This window comes from Syngnathus scovelli, chromosome 7, assembly GCF_024217435.2.
Source record: "Syngnathus scovelli strain Florida chromosome 7, RoL_Ssco_1.2, whole genome shotgun sequence".
NCBI classification, from domain to species: domain Eukaryota; kingdom Metazoa; phylum Chordata; class Actinopteri; order Syngnathiformes; family Syngnathidae; genus Syngnathus; species Syngnathus scovelli.
In genome coordinates, this window is record NC_090853.1 from 8,011,477 (window position 1) to 8,029,081 (window position 17,605).

Consider the following 17,605-nt stretch of genomic DNA (forward strand, 5'->3'; position numbering starts at 1 on the left):
GTCTTAATTCTGGCATTGTTAGTGTGTCATTACCATCAGCATCCTTTGTGCTCAACCTAATATGTTTGACTTAGATGTTGCAAAATGGCAACAACAAAAAGACGAGAATCTACATGTGTAAGAGTAATAATGCCTGACAAACAAATTGATAACAATCTAATCTTATGTTCCTCTCAATTACTAATAATAAGGAGCGAGATTGCTGCTTTTGCATTGCTAATGAGGTTTCTGAATTCTATATTGTTGTGCAATGATGCATGTAATTCAGAGAAATGTAACAATAAAAGAATTGAACACTGGAAACGGTCTATCTTGTAGTACTAATTAACATTATTTCAAATACATAAAACATGCCAGGGAAACAAAATGCACTAGGAGTATGATAAAAGTCTCTTGCTCTGGCTGTCACTGTCTGGCTCAATAAGGATGAAAATCACAGAGGCTGCAATGACTTTCTCATGAACTTGTCAGCCCTGAAAGGGAAGGTCACCCACAGCGTGGACAAAAGAGATTCAATTTAGAATCTGTGCAGTTTACTGAAAAGCATACATCCTCCTGTGTGTACGTGCGTATGTCTGAGGGGGCTGACTGACTTATTTCTTGATCCACAGTGCAATCTGTCTGACACCACGCTTAGGACAAATTTGGACATGGAGAGCACATTTTGTGTTTTGGTTAATTGATGATTTGTAACCAAGAGGGACTAAGGCAAGGGTAGGCAAGTCCGGTCCAAGAGCGCCACTCTCCTACCTGATTTAGAAGTTTCTCTTCTTCACACATCATACATAAAATGGATTTTGTTAGTTTTTGTTTTTTAAGAGCACTCATTTGTATATTTTTGTGTGTCTTCAGTTTTTGGTAACTATAATAACCTTGATCCAAAGATATTTGTCCATAGCGTACAGGACCATAATCATAAATTAAGTAATGGCGCCAACTAGTGCTGCAGCAAATCCCTTGAGGTTTATTTTATGCTCAATCCACAGGGGAGCGATAAAGAAATTGTCCCCTTCGAGGCCAGGAACCTGCCCACAAAGACAGGAAGTTGAACCATTCCACCTGATACCACAGCACAGCAGCGCCTCCGGGAAAACACACCCATGATGGATTGGCTTCTATTCCTTACACGTGTTTACTTAGGCACAAACGGAAAGCAAACAACAGATCTCCAATCAAGAAAAACAAGACTTGTTGAAGATTCAGAGCAAATAAGGCCACGTTTGAGGAAAAAAACTTGCACGAGACATACAGCAAAGACATTAACTTTGGAGTCATTACTCATTGTTGTGTCATGTCAAATGAGATTAACCCTTTCATCGGTTCAGACCAAGCAGCCATAGAGAAATTCTCACTTCGATGACAGCCTGTCTCAGTCTTCTTTCTTCTCTCTTTGATACAGAACAAACTCACCGTGTCCTTTCATCAGGCAGCAGTAGACTATAAAAAATGACTGGTGTGGCCTTCACAGTAGCAACCTGAGCCACAACTGGGATTTCAGATCTGAAGCTATAGCTTTTCTACACTTCATACATATTCTTACTCTCATGGAAATAATAGCAATAATATAATGCTAGAGGTGATGAAATCCATCCCAGGACCTTGTACTATGTATATGTCACTTTCTGATGACAGCGATTAAAGAAATAATTAGAAGCCAGAAAAACGGTTTAGCAGCAAAGTGCAGTTCTAACTTGACTTACAATTGCTCCAATTTACGCGTTTTGGAAGAGTTAAGAGCAGTCGCTTGCTTAATTTTCTGTTTTGTGTTGCAAGTCAAAATATGAATCACAAGCGACCTTTAAGACGAGTGCCAGTCAAGGACCAACAACAAAAATCAGTTGCAGATGCATTTTTTTTTTTTACGAGGTAAACAGAATCATGACTCAACAGCAAATATGAAACATAAATGGCTGTAATTATTATTATTATTATCATTATTATTATTATTTTAAATCATCAATAAAAGTTCACTTGAATCTCTGTAATAAATTTTTTTTGTAAACCTTTGTTGAACACTGTTGTTTGAGACACATTTTCTGCTTATGTTCCTCTAAGTTCTCACCATTCAAAATGTCTTGTACGCAGTACCACTAATCCAAAACAACAATAATAAAAATGATCATTGCTATGTATAGATCCCTTACTGATTTTTTTTCCAAGGAAATTGGACAGACTGTCAGCGATGCTCTTAGACATCCAGGTAAAACTATTGATTTGAGTCACTACAGTGACAAACTGGCACATGTGCATGTGTGTGATGAGTTTGACAAAAACCTGTAGTGGAAACTTCAAGTCCAACTAACTGTCTTGATATTCGTCTGACCTCATTGCTTCTTCCTTCTACGAGATCTTCCATTTCTTCCATTTCATTGTTCCCCTCAACATTGGTTTTCTTGAGCAGTATGCAGTCATCAGAATCTCACTCTGTTGGGAGCACACTGTCTGTACGTGTTTGGGATTGCAGACAGTCCTGACCTATTTTCCACACAATTTTACCCCACTTCACATTCGTTGAATCTCACTTCTTCTTTGATTTTCTGTATATTTGTATGCATCACCATTACCCCATTGCCTTTGGCATATGCATGGGTTCGATTCATTTGCCCGTCTTGCTTTCCCTGTGGAAGGATGAGAAAGTTACTAACTCATTTAGATCTTAATAGCTGATTCACAAACCCTAACTCAGAAAGACAAATAGTTTACTAATAAAAAACACACAAATGCATGAGCCAAAGTCCATGACTGACTGAGCACTTCACAGACAAATGGCAGTAATGTCCGAAACTCAATTAACGTAGCTGCCTATCTGAGTATATCTACGTGGGATGAATTATCTGGCCTACCACTTATGGCCAGACAGACTCATATGAATATGCTGATTATTTTAACCATCTAAATCATCTCTCGAATCAGTGACAGAGATAAGTTTGAAAGAATCAAGTTTAACGAGTACATAAAAGGTCTTTAAAGGGAAAAAATATAGAAGGCTCAGTTTGTGATTTTGACTTTTAGAGGGATATAAACAACTAAAAATGGACTTCTACGGTGCAGGTAATAAAAAGGAATGTTTATTTCTCTGAATGTTTTTATTCCATCTACGTATGTGGATGTGTAGGTACATTTAATATTGTGACTGGTGAGTGCAGATGCACTAACACACATGACTTGGCTGTTTCCTTAAATGAAGGGTTTAATAAAGCCGAACATCTGAGAAAACACAACAGTGGCAGAGTCTAGACACTGACAGACAGGACGCGCACACATTTTGGACCCCAATTAGCTGACCCCCAGCTTTACACACACTGCCTCCTGTGCCATGTCACCTCATATAAAATGCTGCTTACGTGCCAAGAATATTACTCTACTTGCCTAACCAGTTTTCAATTTTAACTCTAGCTTGCTTAATGGAAATTTGAACGCAAGCTCATAGTCAGAAGATCTGATTTTGCATAACAACCATCTACATCTAGAGTGAAACTTCCAACCTCCTTAAAAAACAAAGTTCTCATGCATATGGCAATAATGTCAGAAACCTAGAGTGAAAATGTTGCTCACATGAATATGAATTCCAGCACTGTACTGGAATTAAATCTCAGTGACATATTGGGAGTTATAGTATATCATAAAACTGAATAAGGCTATCTAAGGTTGCTCATCGATTGTGAATTATAGTGGCACATTGAAAGAAGAAACTACTTGGAGGCCATTCAACAGAAGCATTAGCATGCTTGCTTCTCAAGTCAATGCCTGGCTCCTTTTCCCCTAAACCAGAGAGTTTGTTTTAAACTTTTGAACCTGTTTATTAAAGTTATTTTCTATCAGCCTGAAAAGTATTGCGTTTTTAAACAACACATAAAATATCAGAAGCATGACAACAACCACACTACCACTATGAAATCAATAGAAATCTGGTAATAGATTTAAAAATAATAATAATAATCCTAATACAGCTCTTGCACTGCATAGCATTCATTAAAATGTGCCACGAGAATATTTTTCTCAATCACTGCCCTGTTGCTGGATGTGCATGAACATTTGTTTTTGTTGTTTTGCAACCAAGTTGATTCATGTTTACATGGTTTTGGGGCCAAACAAAAAGAAGAGCAAAAGGCAGACACACCCAACACATTAACCTTGATGTGTTCCGGCGCAGTTGCCAAAGCCAGGGGCACATTGACAACATCAAAGATTGAGCAAGTAGTGGTGGAATGATGCAGTTCGACCTCACTCTGGCAGGATGATGCCAGAAGTGTGGTAGAGGGGGTTCTAAGACTGGAGGGCGAGGCGTTGGTCAGAGAGGTCGGGATAAAAGCGGGATAAGTCCAATCCGTCAGAGAAGGAGAACTATCATTAACAACTCATTAAGGGTCTGACATCATGAGAATTGTGTGGGAAATGGCAAGGGAGAGCGTTTTGGGACTGAATTTGCATATTTGCCTTTTAATTTAATAATGGCCTTTTTTTGTAATGCGGAGGTATTTCAGTTCATTTATGGTCAGCCATTTCACTCCTGTGAAATTTTTATCAAATAAGATAGATGTGCGAATACCAAGTAATGACATCATTTCCATGTTGTTGTTTTTTCCCAATAAATTATGTAGTGTGTTATGAAGTCAAATGATAGACTGCTATGCTGGAGTTCAAAAGAAAAAATGCTAATTGCTCAAGTTGCGGAAAAAAAAATACCGGTGAAATATATTCATGTAGAGTACTGTTAACAAAGAACTTGTGTCCTTCCCATTTATATGAATGATACAATCTGTTCTTGAGTACTGCAGCACAATTGAAAAAACAAAGTAGAACCAAGATCCGAGTAGAAGGGACGATGGGAATACAAATATGGAACTCCAGTGCCATCTACTGGTAGCTTGCAAGAACTTTTGACAGCTGTCCATGACTGACACAAACCAAAGCCAAGTGATTACATTTATTTTAATCTATACACTATCAGTCAAAAGCTACATTTTTGACCCGAGGATTTATTGAGCATTGGTGAGGATTCCTCTCTACTTCGACATAGTACTGTATGTTAGTACAAATGTCTAATACAGCATACACGCAGTATATTTTCTTCAAAACAATGTTTCCTATTGTTTATGATTTTGATAGTAGTTTCAGTAGTTAAAATTTGCACTGGATTATTTCTGGGGATATTTCTGGGGATATAAGAGTAGAACAGGCTGAATAAAAATGCACTTGACACTTTACAGACAGATTTGCTAAATTTATTGAAAAATGTCAATCACTTCTGTTACAATTCACAATTAAATGCTTCGTGTTGGTCTATTACATAAAATCTCAGCAAAACATTAAAATTTGTGATTGAAAAGTCACAAAATATGAACACATTCCAGGAATTTGAGTATTTTTTTAAGGACCTGTAAAATGAATTAAAAACAAAAGAGGTGATTTACATGCTGCCTACATGGCAAATGATTGATAAATACAGTACCTTCAGTCACGCCGTCTATCTCTAGTTTTTTTTTTTATCGAGATGTGATGATAGTTTGAAAAAAAATTTAAGAGGCAAAAGATTTTCAACAATTATTTGAATAATATTCTACTGTCAGGTAACATAAATGACAACAAGTGTTTTTTTAAAACAAGAAACTTACCCTGTAACTTTTGAAAATGATCTAATTGATTTATATAACAAATGCACTGAATTATAAACAGCAAAATTCTAGAAATGAGAAATCCAGCATACAGTATCAGTACTCAATGTTCCCTTTTTCAAGCATTTAGAAACATTTTAGTTACAATTTCTTTGTGTTTCTGTCTGGAATGTAAGAATAAAGTGTCATAGTGCTACATTTTACAAATGTTTGTGACAGAATTGTGAGGAATTTTATTGCTAAAGTAAAGAACCCATCCTCATTATTCTTATTAGATCTTCATAACAATGCCATTGCTAAAAATGCATATAGTTGTCAGTTTGACTTTGTGTAAATGTTAAAAACTTCAACAAATATTTGATCAATTATAGTGCTAGATGTGTGTTTCCTCTGGAATGTTAGCAAGTTTTTTCTTTTTTTTTTTTTTTTTAATAAATGGAATTCTATCTGTGCAATACTAGAACATTACATTTTTGCTTTTCCCATTACAAGTGAAAAAAACAAGAAGCTAATTCATTGTTTTACCCTGTGTTAACCCGTATGACCATAACAGGCCTCATGGTAGGAAGTAGCATTGACAAGACTGAACATGTCTCTCCTGACAAAAGAAAGAAACTTCTTCAGAGGGCAGAGGGGATGACTGGAATTTCGCTCAATCGAGCGACAGAACGTGGTGTTACTGGTTACATCCTCTCCATTGTACAACACCCTGATAAAACATCCTCCATCTCTTGCTTTTGGCCTCTCACCTTTGCCAGCTTTCTGCTCCTGCTGTTGCGGAGTCCCTGCGGGGCTTTTCCACAATTCAAATACCAATCTTGCTGCAAAAGGTGGGAACTTGGCCTCCTCCAATCCCAAGGCACTGAGCAAAGGTGCCACAGTTACGTCATGAGCTGAGGAAAGAGTGAACACCTCTTTGCCTCCCGCTCTTGGCGGCCGGCTACTCGCAGCAGCCTTGGCGACTCGTTCCATTTTGGTGGCGGTTCGGTTGAGGTAGGGGTACATTGCCAGGAGTGCATATTTACGATACAGTCCCACTCTTCTCCGATCTATTTCATCATTGAGCTGTTGTTGACGAATCACAGCAAACTGTGTCATTGTTAGACACTCCCCTGTGCTACCATCTTTCCTGGCAACGCATGGAAAAGGAAGACCGTGGCACAAGTGGCACAGCAAAGAGTCGATTGGGTTTGCGGCTCGGAGGTTACGGGTTGGAATATCTAACGTGCGTGCCATGTCGATGTAAGTTCTTTCTAGTTCTCCATTGGCCACTCGGAGACGATATTGTCTCTTCTGCTCTTCTTCAAGATATCGGTTCCTGGCAGGGCAATCGCAAGCAGAGCCACAGAACAAGGTACTCCCCTGGTGATGTACAGTCAGCTTCTTCCAATTGAAATCTGGGAGGAAACCATAGAGGAACGCCAGTCCACTCTGAAGTGTGCGGCTCTTTCCTGTGGTCTCCACCCATACCTGTTGAGGTGACCAGTCGGAGGGGATAAGGCTGTGAGGCTGGTAGGCTTGGCGAAGGAGTTTTCCATTACGTAGGTGCTGCACCACACCTGAAGTGATTTACATACAAGTAAATGCATCAAACAATCACAATTTCCCAAAATAAGATTATTCATTTACACAGCAAGGTATCATTTTTGATAAGTAAAACTTTACTCATGGTAACTTTCCACAGGAATTAGGGCAATACTGTACTTGAAACTTTACAAAGATTAAATTTAGATCAAATCACAGAAAAACTATTGTACAATTAAAAGCTAAATTTCTGATTATCACAATTTCCTTGAGAGAGCTGTGAGCGTCCCTGGAATCATACGAAAAAATACTGTATTGCCTAATGCCTACCAGTTTGTGTGAGCTCTCCCATCTCACAACGATTGTGGTTGGGTAGACGAGGGAGGGAGGTCAAAGGGGACTCCCAGTGTCCAAGGTTTCCCTTGCCCATATGATTTATGAAGGATCCCAGCAGAGGGTGTGACGGATTTCTGGCAAATATACAATACAAAGATGCGGTGCTCAGTTTCTGATTGACTCAGTTGTACAATAATGAAAATATTATCCACATTCCTATGCTACTGTGTTTTTGAAGGTGTCAATACTAGATGAGCACTGAAATAAAACTGTAAAATAAAAACAAAAAGCTTTATACACAGTTGGGTGTCAATACTGCCGGTGACTGGGAGTGTAACATAATGTAGCAGGATTTAAAACTGTGTTTACATTTACGCACACAGACCGGTATGCTCGCAGAAATGCACAAACAAAAAGAGGAATGATGGCAGCAAGGGGAGCAGTTGCTCATCTGGTTTGAAAAACGATTGGAGATTACGGTTTGATTTAACAAATCTGCTGGAGCTGCAGCTCAAGTCAGATTAAAAACACACAACTGCGCACACAACTGTTGCCATAGTGAACATAGGAAAAAAACAACTCTTTGTCATTCCTTTTACACCACAACGTTACACTGAACTTTTGCGGTCATTATTGAATGTAATGCATTTCATGTGAATGGGTTGGGAACATTTTTCATATGAATAGATTGGGAACGTTCCAAAAAAACAGTCGATGACATCAATTTAATAACCAAAAAACAATGGATAAGACCATTTACTAAACCTCACTGTGGTACCGAGAAACCTCATCCTGCACTCAAACTTAGTTCAGCATTTTTTATGGCACTGCTCCCAACAAACCTAACTAACCTATACTTTAATCCAATGGACTAAAACATGGCACTGTATCATCTGGGTCAGGTCAGTGATGGCATTAGTTAATGTGATTTTGAATCTCCTTACCCACAAAATCCATGTTTGCTGACTTGCTTAAGGTCAAGGACACAGTGAAAATAATCAAATGGACACACCACTATGCCAGCTCCGAAGATTAAGCACAACACAACCAAATTAATCATGAATGAATGAATAAATAAATGTAAATAAAGAATATATAATGGTTAAAAGGAGTGAACTAAAACAAATATGACACTTGTGAGGATAAAGCGATGAATGAATCTATTTTGCATGAATGAATGGAATGCCAGTCAATATGAAATATGGCTGCAGAGTACCTGCTAATGGACAGGGTGCAGTTGATGGCTGGGCGTTTGGTCTTGGGTATGGCGTAGAGAGGGTAACGGTCCCCATGGCGAATCATCACATGAACAGCCAGCAACTTATAGTCTGCTGGACTGTGACCTGAAAATGAAAAATCATCCAAATCACACAGCAAAGTGATGTAAGATGTATTAGCATATTTTTTGGGGTTGCTTTCTATTTTTGACAAGACTGCTCTAAAAACATTGACCTATAATCTGTACACACGTCAATTGAGTAAAGTTTTTGAATTACAAAACAACCCATTCACCTGCAAAACAACTCAAAACATCCACCACTAAATTCTAAATTTAAGTTTTTTTTTTAGAAAATGATGCCAATAGGGTGACAGCAGATGAGCCTACAAGAGTGGCAGAATAACAATGAACTGGGTATGACAGACAAACCAAACAAATCACAAACAAGCATTACAAAGGGATCACTGACTATTATCTCTCATCTAAAGCTAAACTGAGGTATGCAGTTCTTGTCATTGGTATCAAGGAAACATGTTGTCAGATTGGTAGTGTGAGCACCTTCCCAGGCTTGTTCAGTATGACTGGGGGTATTGCAGTAGCCATAGACTTCAGATATGGGGTTGGGTTTCTCGGTGCGCGGCACTGGGAAAACGCGCTTTCTGGTCTTGCCCTGAGGCACCCGAAAAGCAACATCAGCAGCGTGGAGAGGTCTCTCCTCCACAAGAGGAGTAATAGGGATTAGATTGACTGCAAAAAAAAAGCACACAAAACAGTATAGACATGTCAATAATTAGGGGGAAATAAAGAAAATTTATAACTACAAAAATACATTTGTTATAAATAAATAAATAAATAAATAAATAAATAAATAAATAAATAAAATAAAATAAAATAAAATAAAATAAAATAAAATAAAATACCCATAGGAATTTACATGGCAAAGTCTGAGCAAATAAACACTATAGTGCAACCAGCAAGTTGCCTGGACACAAATGACCAGTGATCCCCGTGAGAAAATCCATTAGGTTCCAGAGGCATTGTATGAATTGGAAGACCCATTCAAAAGGACTGAATCAAAAGAAACTAAACTGGCCTCATGCCTTTTTCACAAGACCAATGTCACAAAATAACAGAAAAACAAATCAGAAAAGAAAAACAATTTCATGAGGCAGTGCTACAAATTATGCACTGTGAATAAAAATTTTAAAATAAAAAATGCTATCTTCAGTGGTACCATCAGAGAACAGCACTATGACTAACTCTTGTGACTTTTAGGATTGCCCGTGTGTAATCTACTTTTTGTGTGGTGTACATACCGTAAATGTACAGCAGTTTAAACGTTCAAGGGAATAAGCCGAGTCAGACTGATAAAAAATATCCATCCATCCATCCATTTTCTGAACCGCTTAGTCCCCACGGGGGTCGCGGGCGTGCTGGAGCCTATCCCAGCCGTCATCGGGCAGTAGGCGGGGGACACCCTGAACTGGTTGCCAGCCAATCGCAGGGCACACAGAGACAGACAACCAATCGCACTCACACTCACACCTAGGGACAATTTGGAGTCTTCAATCGGCCTACCAAGCATGTTTTTGGAATGTGGGAGGAAACCGGAGTGCCCGGAGAAAACCCACGCGGGCCCGGGGAGAACATGCAAACTCCACACAGGGAGGGCCGGAGGTGGAATCGAACCCGCACCCTCCTAACTGTGAGGCGGACGTGCTACCCAGTGCGCCACCGAGCCGCCCTGATAAAAAATATATATCCTTGAAAGACTTTTGGAATTGCAGACAAACTCAAAATGTGGTGTAAGCAGGAGAGGTTCACGACATAATGCAAAAGAAAATGATTCTTTGCTGATAACATTCGGGGTGTTGCAACACGCCTAGAGAAAATTCCAAAAATTCTAAACAATAATTTCAAGCCATGACACCAGAAGTGAGCCGTGCAGATAAAACTTTACATCCTAACGCAGATAATTTTATATCCAAATAATTAAATTATTTTCCAATATTTTGATTTTGTTGAATATACACTCCTTGTTCATATATATATAATATACAATAGTCATTTGATTATTTGTTTGATACTTATAAAAGTTGGAGAATATACAACATTCAGAGTTATAGAGTTGACAACATAACAACTTCGATTTTAAGTAATTTGATGTCAATTTCAATGAAAATACAATGCAATTGATAAAAGCGTCATTTTTGCTTTTATTTTTTAATTACTAAACAATGAGCGCTCTTATTTTTTAATTACTAAACAATGAGCCGCATAGCTATTCAGCCGAGCCGCATAGCTATTCAGCCGATGAGTAATTGAGAAAATATTATCTGTATGTCTTCTCAAACTTACCCATGATGAGAGAGAAGAGAAAGCGTGCTGCAACAGCGGAGAGCATTTTGTCGACTGCCCACAGACTTGAGGCCCAGTCACACACACTGCAGTCCATTCAGAACCACAGCCAGTCTCACTCTTAACATTCTGTGCCCCGTACTCTGTCACCCCCGCCCACCAATTGACACACGCCTGCCTGAGCTAAACAAAATTTGGAAACAGCTCTCTCCAGGCACATACACAAAAGGCCTTTTGTAAAAGACTGACACATATTATGGATGGATACAAATGTATTCGGAATAAAGCATAGCACAATCCCACGCTCACAAAACTACACATTATGATAGTACTCTTTTTCCCTATTTCTTTTCTTTTTCTTTTACATTTTGTCGGTCTTTCCTCAGTAATATAACTTATTTGCTGTCGTGGAGGCAATGATTAATCGAAGCGACTATGCAACGTGTTTTAGCCGCATCACTACCCAGCCAAAGCTGGTGTATGTCTGACAAAGCGTTCACTTGTTCAAAATCAACTGATGATATTCAAATCACTTCAATTATGAGACACTTGAAGAACAGACGCATATTTTCTTCAGGAATATCATACAACAGCTTCACACGGTTTGCTTTCCTAGGCCGGTGGCAACAGTCTCAATGTATGCAATTGCCGTTTCCTTCAATTCACTTTGGCTTAAAGGGATACTAGTCAATACCCACTGTTAATGTAACGCTGAACAATGACTATTGTGCACAAAGGGGCATTCCACAGGTGATGTGAGCGAGTCCCCACAGCTTCTCCATGTATTTCAGAGCACCCAGAAATCTCATAGTATTTTTAGGATGTCCAGAGGGGACTTGACTTTGTTTTGGAATGAATGGGGTATCTTCAACAAGAGAGCAAGAGGATGTGTGGCTTCGAAATAAAAATAAACACGGTACCTTTCTTCGTGAGAAGACCACAGTAATAAATGAGCAACTTGTGGTCAATTCACTGTTATATTTTGTAAAATTGAAAAGGTAGGATATGAGAAAAAAAATCTTTAATACAGGATTAAATGAAACCACTGATGATGCATCTTAGGTAATATGAATCATTCAATGAAAGAGACGAAGCAAAAAAGGGATGTCCTTCTGTTATTCTGCTATGATGAAGATTAGAATGGACAAATAAAGCAGGAAAATTGTTCCACATTTCATTGGCTGTAACTGAAATGTTGGGAAAAAAATGCACTCATATTATGGATGTACTATGATTTTTGGCAAATTTACATAGTAGTCTGATTAGTAAGTGCACTTACAGAACTGAACGGTGAAACTGATGATGGCCAGTGCTGCTCCACTCACCACCAACAGGAGGAAGAAGCAGTTACGAGCCAACATAGTGTCATGTGGACGGTCCACGTCCCTGTCCGTCAGCCATGCAGCCTTCAGCCAGTACCTGCAGTCTGTAAAACATCCAGTTCAATTCATTTAAAATAAGATACATAAGGAACAATCTTCAATAAAGATCTAGAATGCAAAATGAATGTACTGCATTAACACAAAATTGACTTGTGTTTATGAACCATGAGATTAACTACTTTTCAGACAATTTTAAAAAATACCATCTTGCTTCACTTACCTAACACCGCATCAATCAAGTTTGTATTTTATAGTGCTCTCATATAGCTACTTCCAAAAGAAAAACTGTTATGTCATCTTCCCAAAAGTTTTCTCAAATATTTTGCTCATAATTGTATGATATTTTCTTTTAATAGTAATTTCGGACAAGATTAATAGACAAAACAGAAAGAGCAGGCAATTAAAATTCCTTGATTTTAGTGAGTTTAGTACACTGTCATGCCACAAAAAAAGGAAGGGCCACCTTCGCTCTTGGTGGCCCTGCTTAAAAAGAGTTAACATCAAACAGCCACTGGATAGTTTGTATGTTTTATTTTACCCTTTACTTTCTGCACTTGATGAGTCCACTAAATTATGGAGGCTGGTTCCATTTTCCTCTAACCTCAACAGCCACACAGGCATACTACAAATAGTCAGCACAAGGAAAATAGAAGGTTGGAAATGATGCTGACACAAGAGGGGGAGGAAAAAGTGCACTTAATGTAGCCTTGCAAAAATGACTGCCATTAGTCGTTCTAAAGATAGCACAGGTCTCTCACTAAAGCACCATAAAATGATCCTTGCTTCTGACTCTTCACTGACTGTGCATACAAACATGATGCTGGAAAATGCATCATGCATGTCATCATGGAGGTCTAACAAAGTAATTTTACCTTACTGGCATAAACACTTTACTCCCACTTTTTCCAATACATTTGAAAGGATGCATAGTGGGGGTCCATAGGAAGTTATTTATTTGAGAATGTTTCCGTTTAACTTTATAAAACAGACTACTGAGCCTGATAGCTCAGTACACCTTTTGAAACGGAGATGTACACTTTAACGCAGGGGTGTCAAACTATTTTTTTTCGCGGGTCGCATTGTAGTCATAGCTTCTTTCGGAGGGCCATTATGACTGTCAACCCAAATAAATGTATGAGCACCTCATATTATATACAGTAAAAGCTACAAAACAAACTGACAAATAACTATTTTTCAAATCAGATGAGTAAAAACTGGTCAAATATTTAAAAAAAAGATATTATTATAAGTGAAGACAATTTGCAATTCTAGTAATAACACATGAATTTGCACAATTTGTCTTTACGGGCCACATTAAATGATGTGGCGGGCCGTATCTGGCCGCCGGGCCTTGAGTTTGACACCAGTGTTTTAACGTGTGGTAAGGGATTCAAACGAAGTGTTGGAGTTTGCATTATAATTGTTTTTTGGTTATCAGTGTGAATATTTGGGTCTATTCTGCGCAATAACAGTCACTATACACTACGGTGGTTGATCCATTGTAATAATCGAGGGAGAAAATTATCTTGGAAGCAAGCAAAACACCGGTATGTGCAAGAATGGCCAGATGATGTTGGTGCAGTATATTGGCATCAGTGACGTGTCCTGCTAACACTATTACTGTTAGCTTCTTAACAAACGAAATGCTAACGATAAAAAAAAAACATTGCACATCTCCCTCTCTGAGTCAACAGCACTTATTAAGGAACAAATGTCTTGTGTCTCCTGTTGACGTTTAACTTTGAGTGGACGCCAGCCGCTCGCATTCGCGTTCAAAACTCCAGACGGGATGAGGATAATCGTTTTACATGCCGCATATACAATGAAGACGATCGAGCCCTATAACGTTTGCACATCACATGACAGAATAAAGGCATTAGCAATTTACCTGCAGAAACTGGAGCATTTCCCTACGCAGCTCTTGGACTTTGTGCACCGTCTCTTTTTCCGACTACGACGACAAGCTGTGTGAAGTCACAGTTAAAAGGATGCTAATACGCTTTACTTCCGACCCACGCTTTCAAACGTATAGCAACGCTCCCCATCTATAGCAGTAGTATGTAGTAGTAACAAACAGTAATAATGTAATGCACTTAATAGTAATACTAGCAATAGATGCATTCTGTAGTCCAGTTGTAACCTTCAGCAATTTGAAGTTCATTTAGATTCTAGATTAGAGGTGTTTTTTAGACGTTTTTTATTCACTTTCAACATTTGTTGTCATTGCAAAAAAATGAAATACGGATGAAATTGTTATGCAATGTATTTATTTCACAATAGGAAACATTAATAAGACGTAAGTTCCATATTTTCCCTGTATGAACATTGGCAAGGCTGAAAAGAATAGAAAAAAAAGCTGCCTTAACGGATTAAGGAGACGCGTATGTATTGACATATATTGTGTTTAATTGTCTGAGTAGTAATTGAATCCAGTTGTACAAGCCCTAAGGACCAAATATTATGCTTTTGTTTTGTAAGGGTGCTATCCGGTCGTTTTTTGCTCATTGTCCGTTTATCCGGTATTCTAACCTGGCAGCGATAAGCGGAATAAACAATAAAGTTCAACTCAACACCCCCATCTAGTGGAGCACTGTGAACAGTGCACTTGATGCCTGTTCCTCTTGAAGTTGACCGCCTTTACGGGGTTTTTTTCCCATTGTTATTTTTGCAATCCACTCCACTAGATGTTCCACCTCCTTTTCATATCCCTTTCTCTTTTCTGCTGATTATGATTATGTATTATAATTAGATATAATATTATAATTAGTAGTGTAGTGATGTGGATTGTGTGTCTGGCAGTGAAACCTTGGTTGTAATAGGGACTGGACTAGATAAGCAGAATTGCTTTAACTAGATTCCCTTTTTGACAAGTCATGTAAAACAAAATGTGGAGTTGTAATAAATGTGTTGTACTTGCCGAAATAAACAAAATAAAAATATTAGGACTCATTATTGCTGAGTCCCATAACTGTTGTTCGGGCCTCAATTTCAGCACTCGCTTCACAATATAGTAAAAAGTTGAATCTACAGTCATGATTTGCATAAATAAGAAAATGAATTACACTATCAGTGTCCAATCTCAACAGTCATTTTAATGTTGGATAATGTCTGCTATTAGGAGGAACAAAATTAGGTCGGAGTTTTAAATGAAAAACCTGACACAAAGCCAAGAGCCACATGGACTGCAGACAACTGCATGCTAACTGGCTCAGACTAACACATGGCATCTGCTAATCAATGTCACCCTTCCAGCAGCATGCCTATAAGCTGTTGCATTCGTAATACAGTGGTTTCCTTTTTTCAAACCCGCTGAGCTTTTGCTAGTCTAAACAGAAAAACTCAAATACTCAGACAACCTTGTGTTTGTGCTACAAACTGTGTGTGTCTCTTTTTCTCCACTTTCACCTCAATAAACATTCTTTAGTATTACATAACAAATATGTGCACATTTTATTGTAAATAACACACTAACGGAATAAATTTGCCATGTGTCGTACTCTCTTCATATAGAATGAATTGATTCAGCACTTTTAGTTGTGGATATAAAATCACACTGATGTAAAGCAGCTGCCTTTTTTATAGTATTTGTTCGCTAGACACATAAGGCAAATAGTAGCGCTGCAGTTAGGATTTCAAGTCTCAGAAAAACAGCATGTATGGGAGGACAAAATCAATAGGGGGGGGGGGGGGTGTCCTAGGAAATAATTTAATTTTGTGGCATTGAAGTGGTGGGACACCCCATGATACTTTTTTCCCAGATGTGAAAATCCCTGGCCCATGTCCACAAGCAGAAATTTTCTGAAACAGCCTTGAAGTCATCTCTTAATTTAAAAAAAAGAAATCAGTAGTGTGCGTATGTGATTACTGATGATTGAATGAGGCATGCCACAGGAAGCCAGAGGCCTTGTCTTCAGATGACTCCTTTCACGCAATAATTTCTGAAGGAATGTCAGTCATATGAGCTGATCTGTGAACGTGCAACCATTTATTCGAATCTTTTCGGGAATAGAAGTCATGGGACAGGCTGAGACAGGGTGATTAGAAATACGCATTTGCACATGAGTGGGTGAAGGCACCTTTGTTGCCATGTGACTTCTTTCACTCAATATTATCAGTGTATGCCTCCACCTGAAAAACCTTTCCCAGACCTGGTTGCTAAGATGATAAAACAAATTCAAAGATTTCAATAGAACGCAAACCTCCAACAGTCCCAAACATGTTCATCTAACTTGTAACATGTCACTTGTTACATGCAGTGTGTTTCTACCAACATGGTAAAGATCCTTCTCAATGGCTTTGGCATTAGCATTCCTGTTTTTATTGTCGAAATAACCTGGATACTTCAGCAGATCATCATGGATCACCTGCAAAAGCTCACATTGCTCCCAAAATAATTAACCCATGTGTCAAAACTAAATTATTTTCTGCCCCCTTAATGCATTGCCCCTTTGGCTTTGTGTAATTACTGCAAGTCAAGAGCAATGGCTGAGGCCTAGCTAACAAAATAATTTTTTTGCATGAAAAAAACAAAAGATTTCACAGATTTCACATGCATGCGCAAGTTTACGTTTAAGTCACAGTGTTTGATTTTGTTATTGTATGGGAAAGCAAAGTCCAACAAAAGTGAACTTCTGTTTTATACTTCTACGCTGTCTGTTGGCTGTCTTCCATAACGGCTCAAAAGTCACATGTGCTGGGAACATGAACCGAATGCCCCGGGAAGAAAAAAAATTGTATCTACTCATTTGCATTCGCCTGGATTTCACAGTTTATGTATAGCAAGACAAACAAACAAAGATAAAGCATACACTTCATTAGCGCTGAATGATTTAAACTAAAATAACATACTGCAAAAATATAATATAATATAGAAATATTTTAATAAGAAAACAATTCTGTAGTCCATTATTGTCAAACAAAGTTTGACACTAAAGAATGTCGACCTACCCCATGTTCCAGAATAAAGTTTTCAAATATGTAGCCTACTGGTCTCTATGGTTTCTCAGAAAAAGAAAAACAATATTCTAAGATTCATTGCTTGCAAAACTCATGATAAATGCTGAAACTTTGTTAATTGTCTGTACTAAGAAATAATCTATCAGGAATATTTTGTAGAGTTTGTGTGTTTATAGTTTGGCAACATCACATCCTAATGTGGTTGATAAACAGCT

The 17,605-nt window shown here is 38.3% G+C and overlaps 1 protein-coding gene across 2 annotated transcripts; it reads right to left on the reverse strand.

The window, feature by feature from the left end:
* Window positions 1-5,209: 5,209 nt before the first annotated feature.
* On the reverse strand, window positions 5,210-14,461 carry pxylp1 (2-phosphoxylose phosphatase 1). 2 transcript variants are annotated; one of them, XM_049726285.2, is made up of 6 exons: window positions 14,323-14,461; window positions 12,332-12,478; window positions 9,253-9,441; window positions 8,692-8,818; window positions 7,470-7,609; window positions 5,210-7,174 (listed from the first exon to the last, which is right to left on the reverse strand). In XM_049726285.2, exons 2-6 carry the CDS (start codon window positions 12,411-12,413, stop codon window positions 6,147-6,149), a joined length of 1,566 nt encoding a protein of 521 aa, XP_049582242.1. In that variant the 5' UTR covers window positions 12,414-12,478; window positions 14,323-14,461; the 3' UTR covers window positions 5,210-6,146. The 2 variants fall into 2 exon arrangements, with proteins under 2 accessions (XP_049582242.1, XP_049582241.1); XM_049726284.2 differs by lacking the exons at window positions 12,332-12,478; window positions 14,323-14,461 and adding an exon at window positions 11,053-12,317.
* Window positions 14,462-17,605: the final 3,144 nt, after the last annotated feature.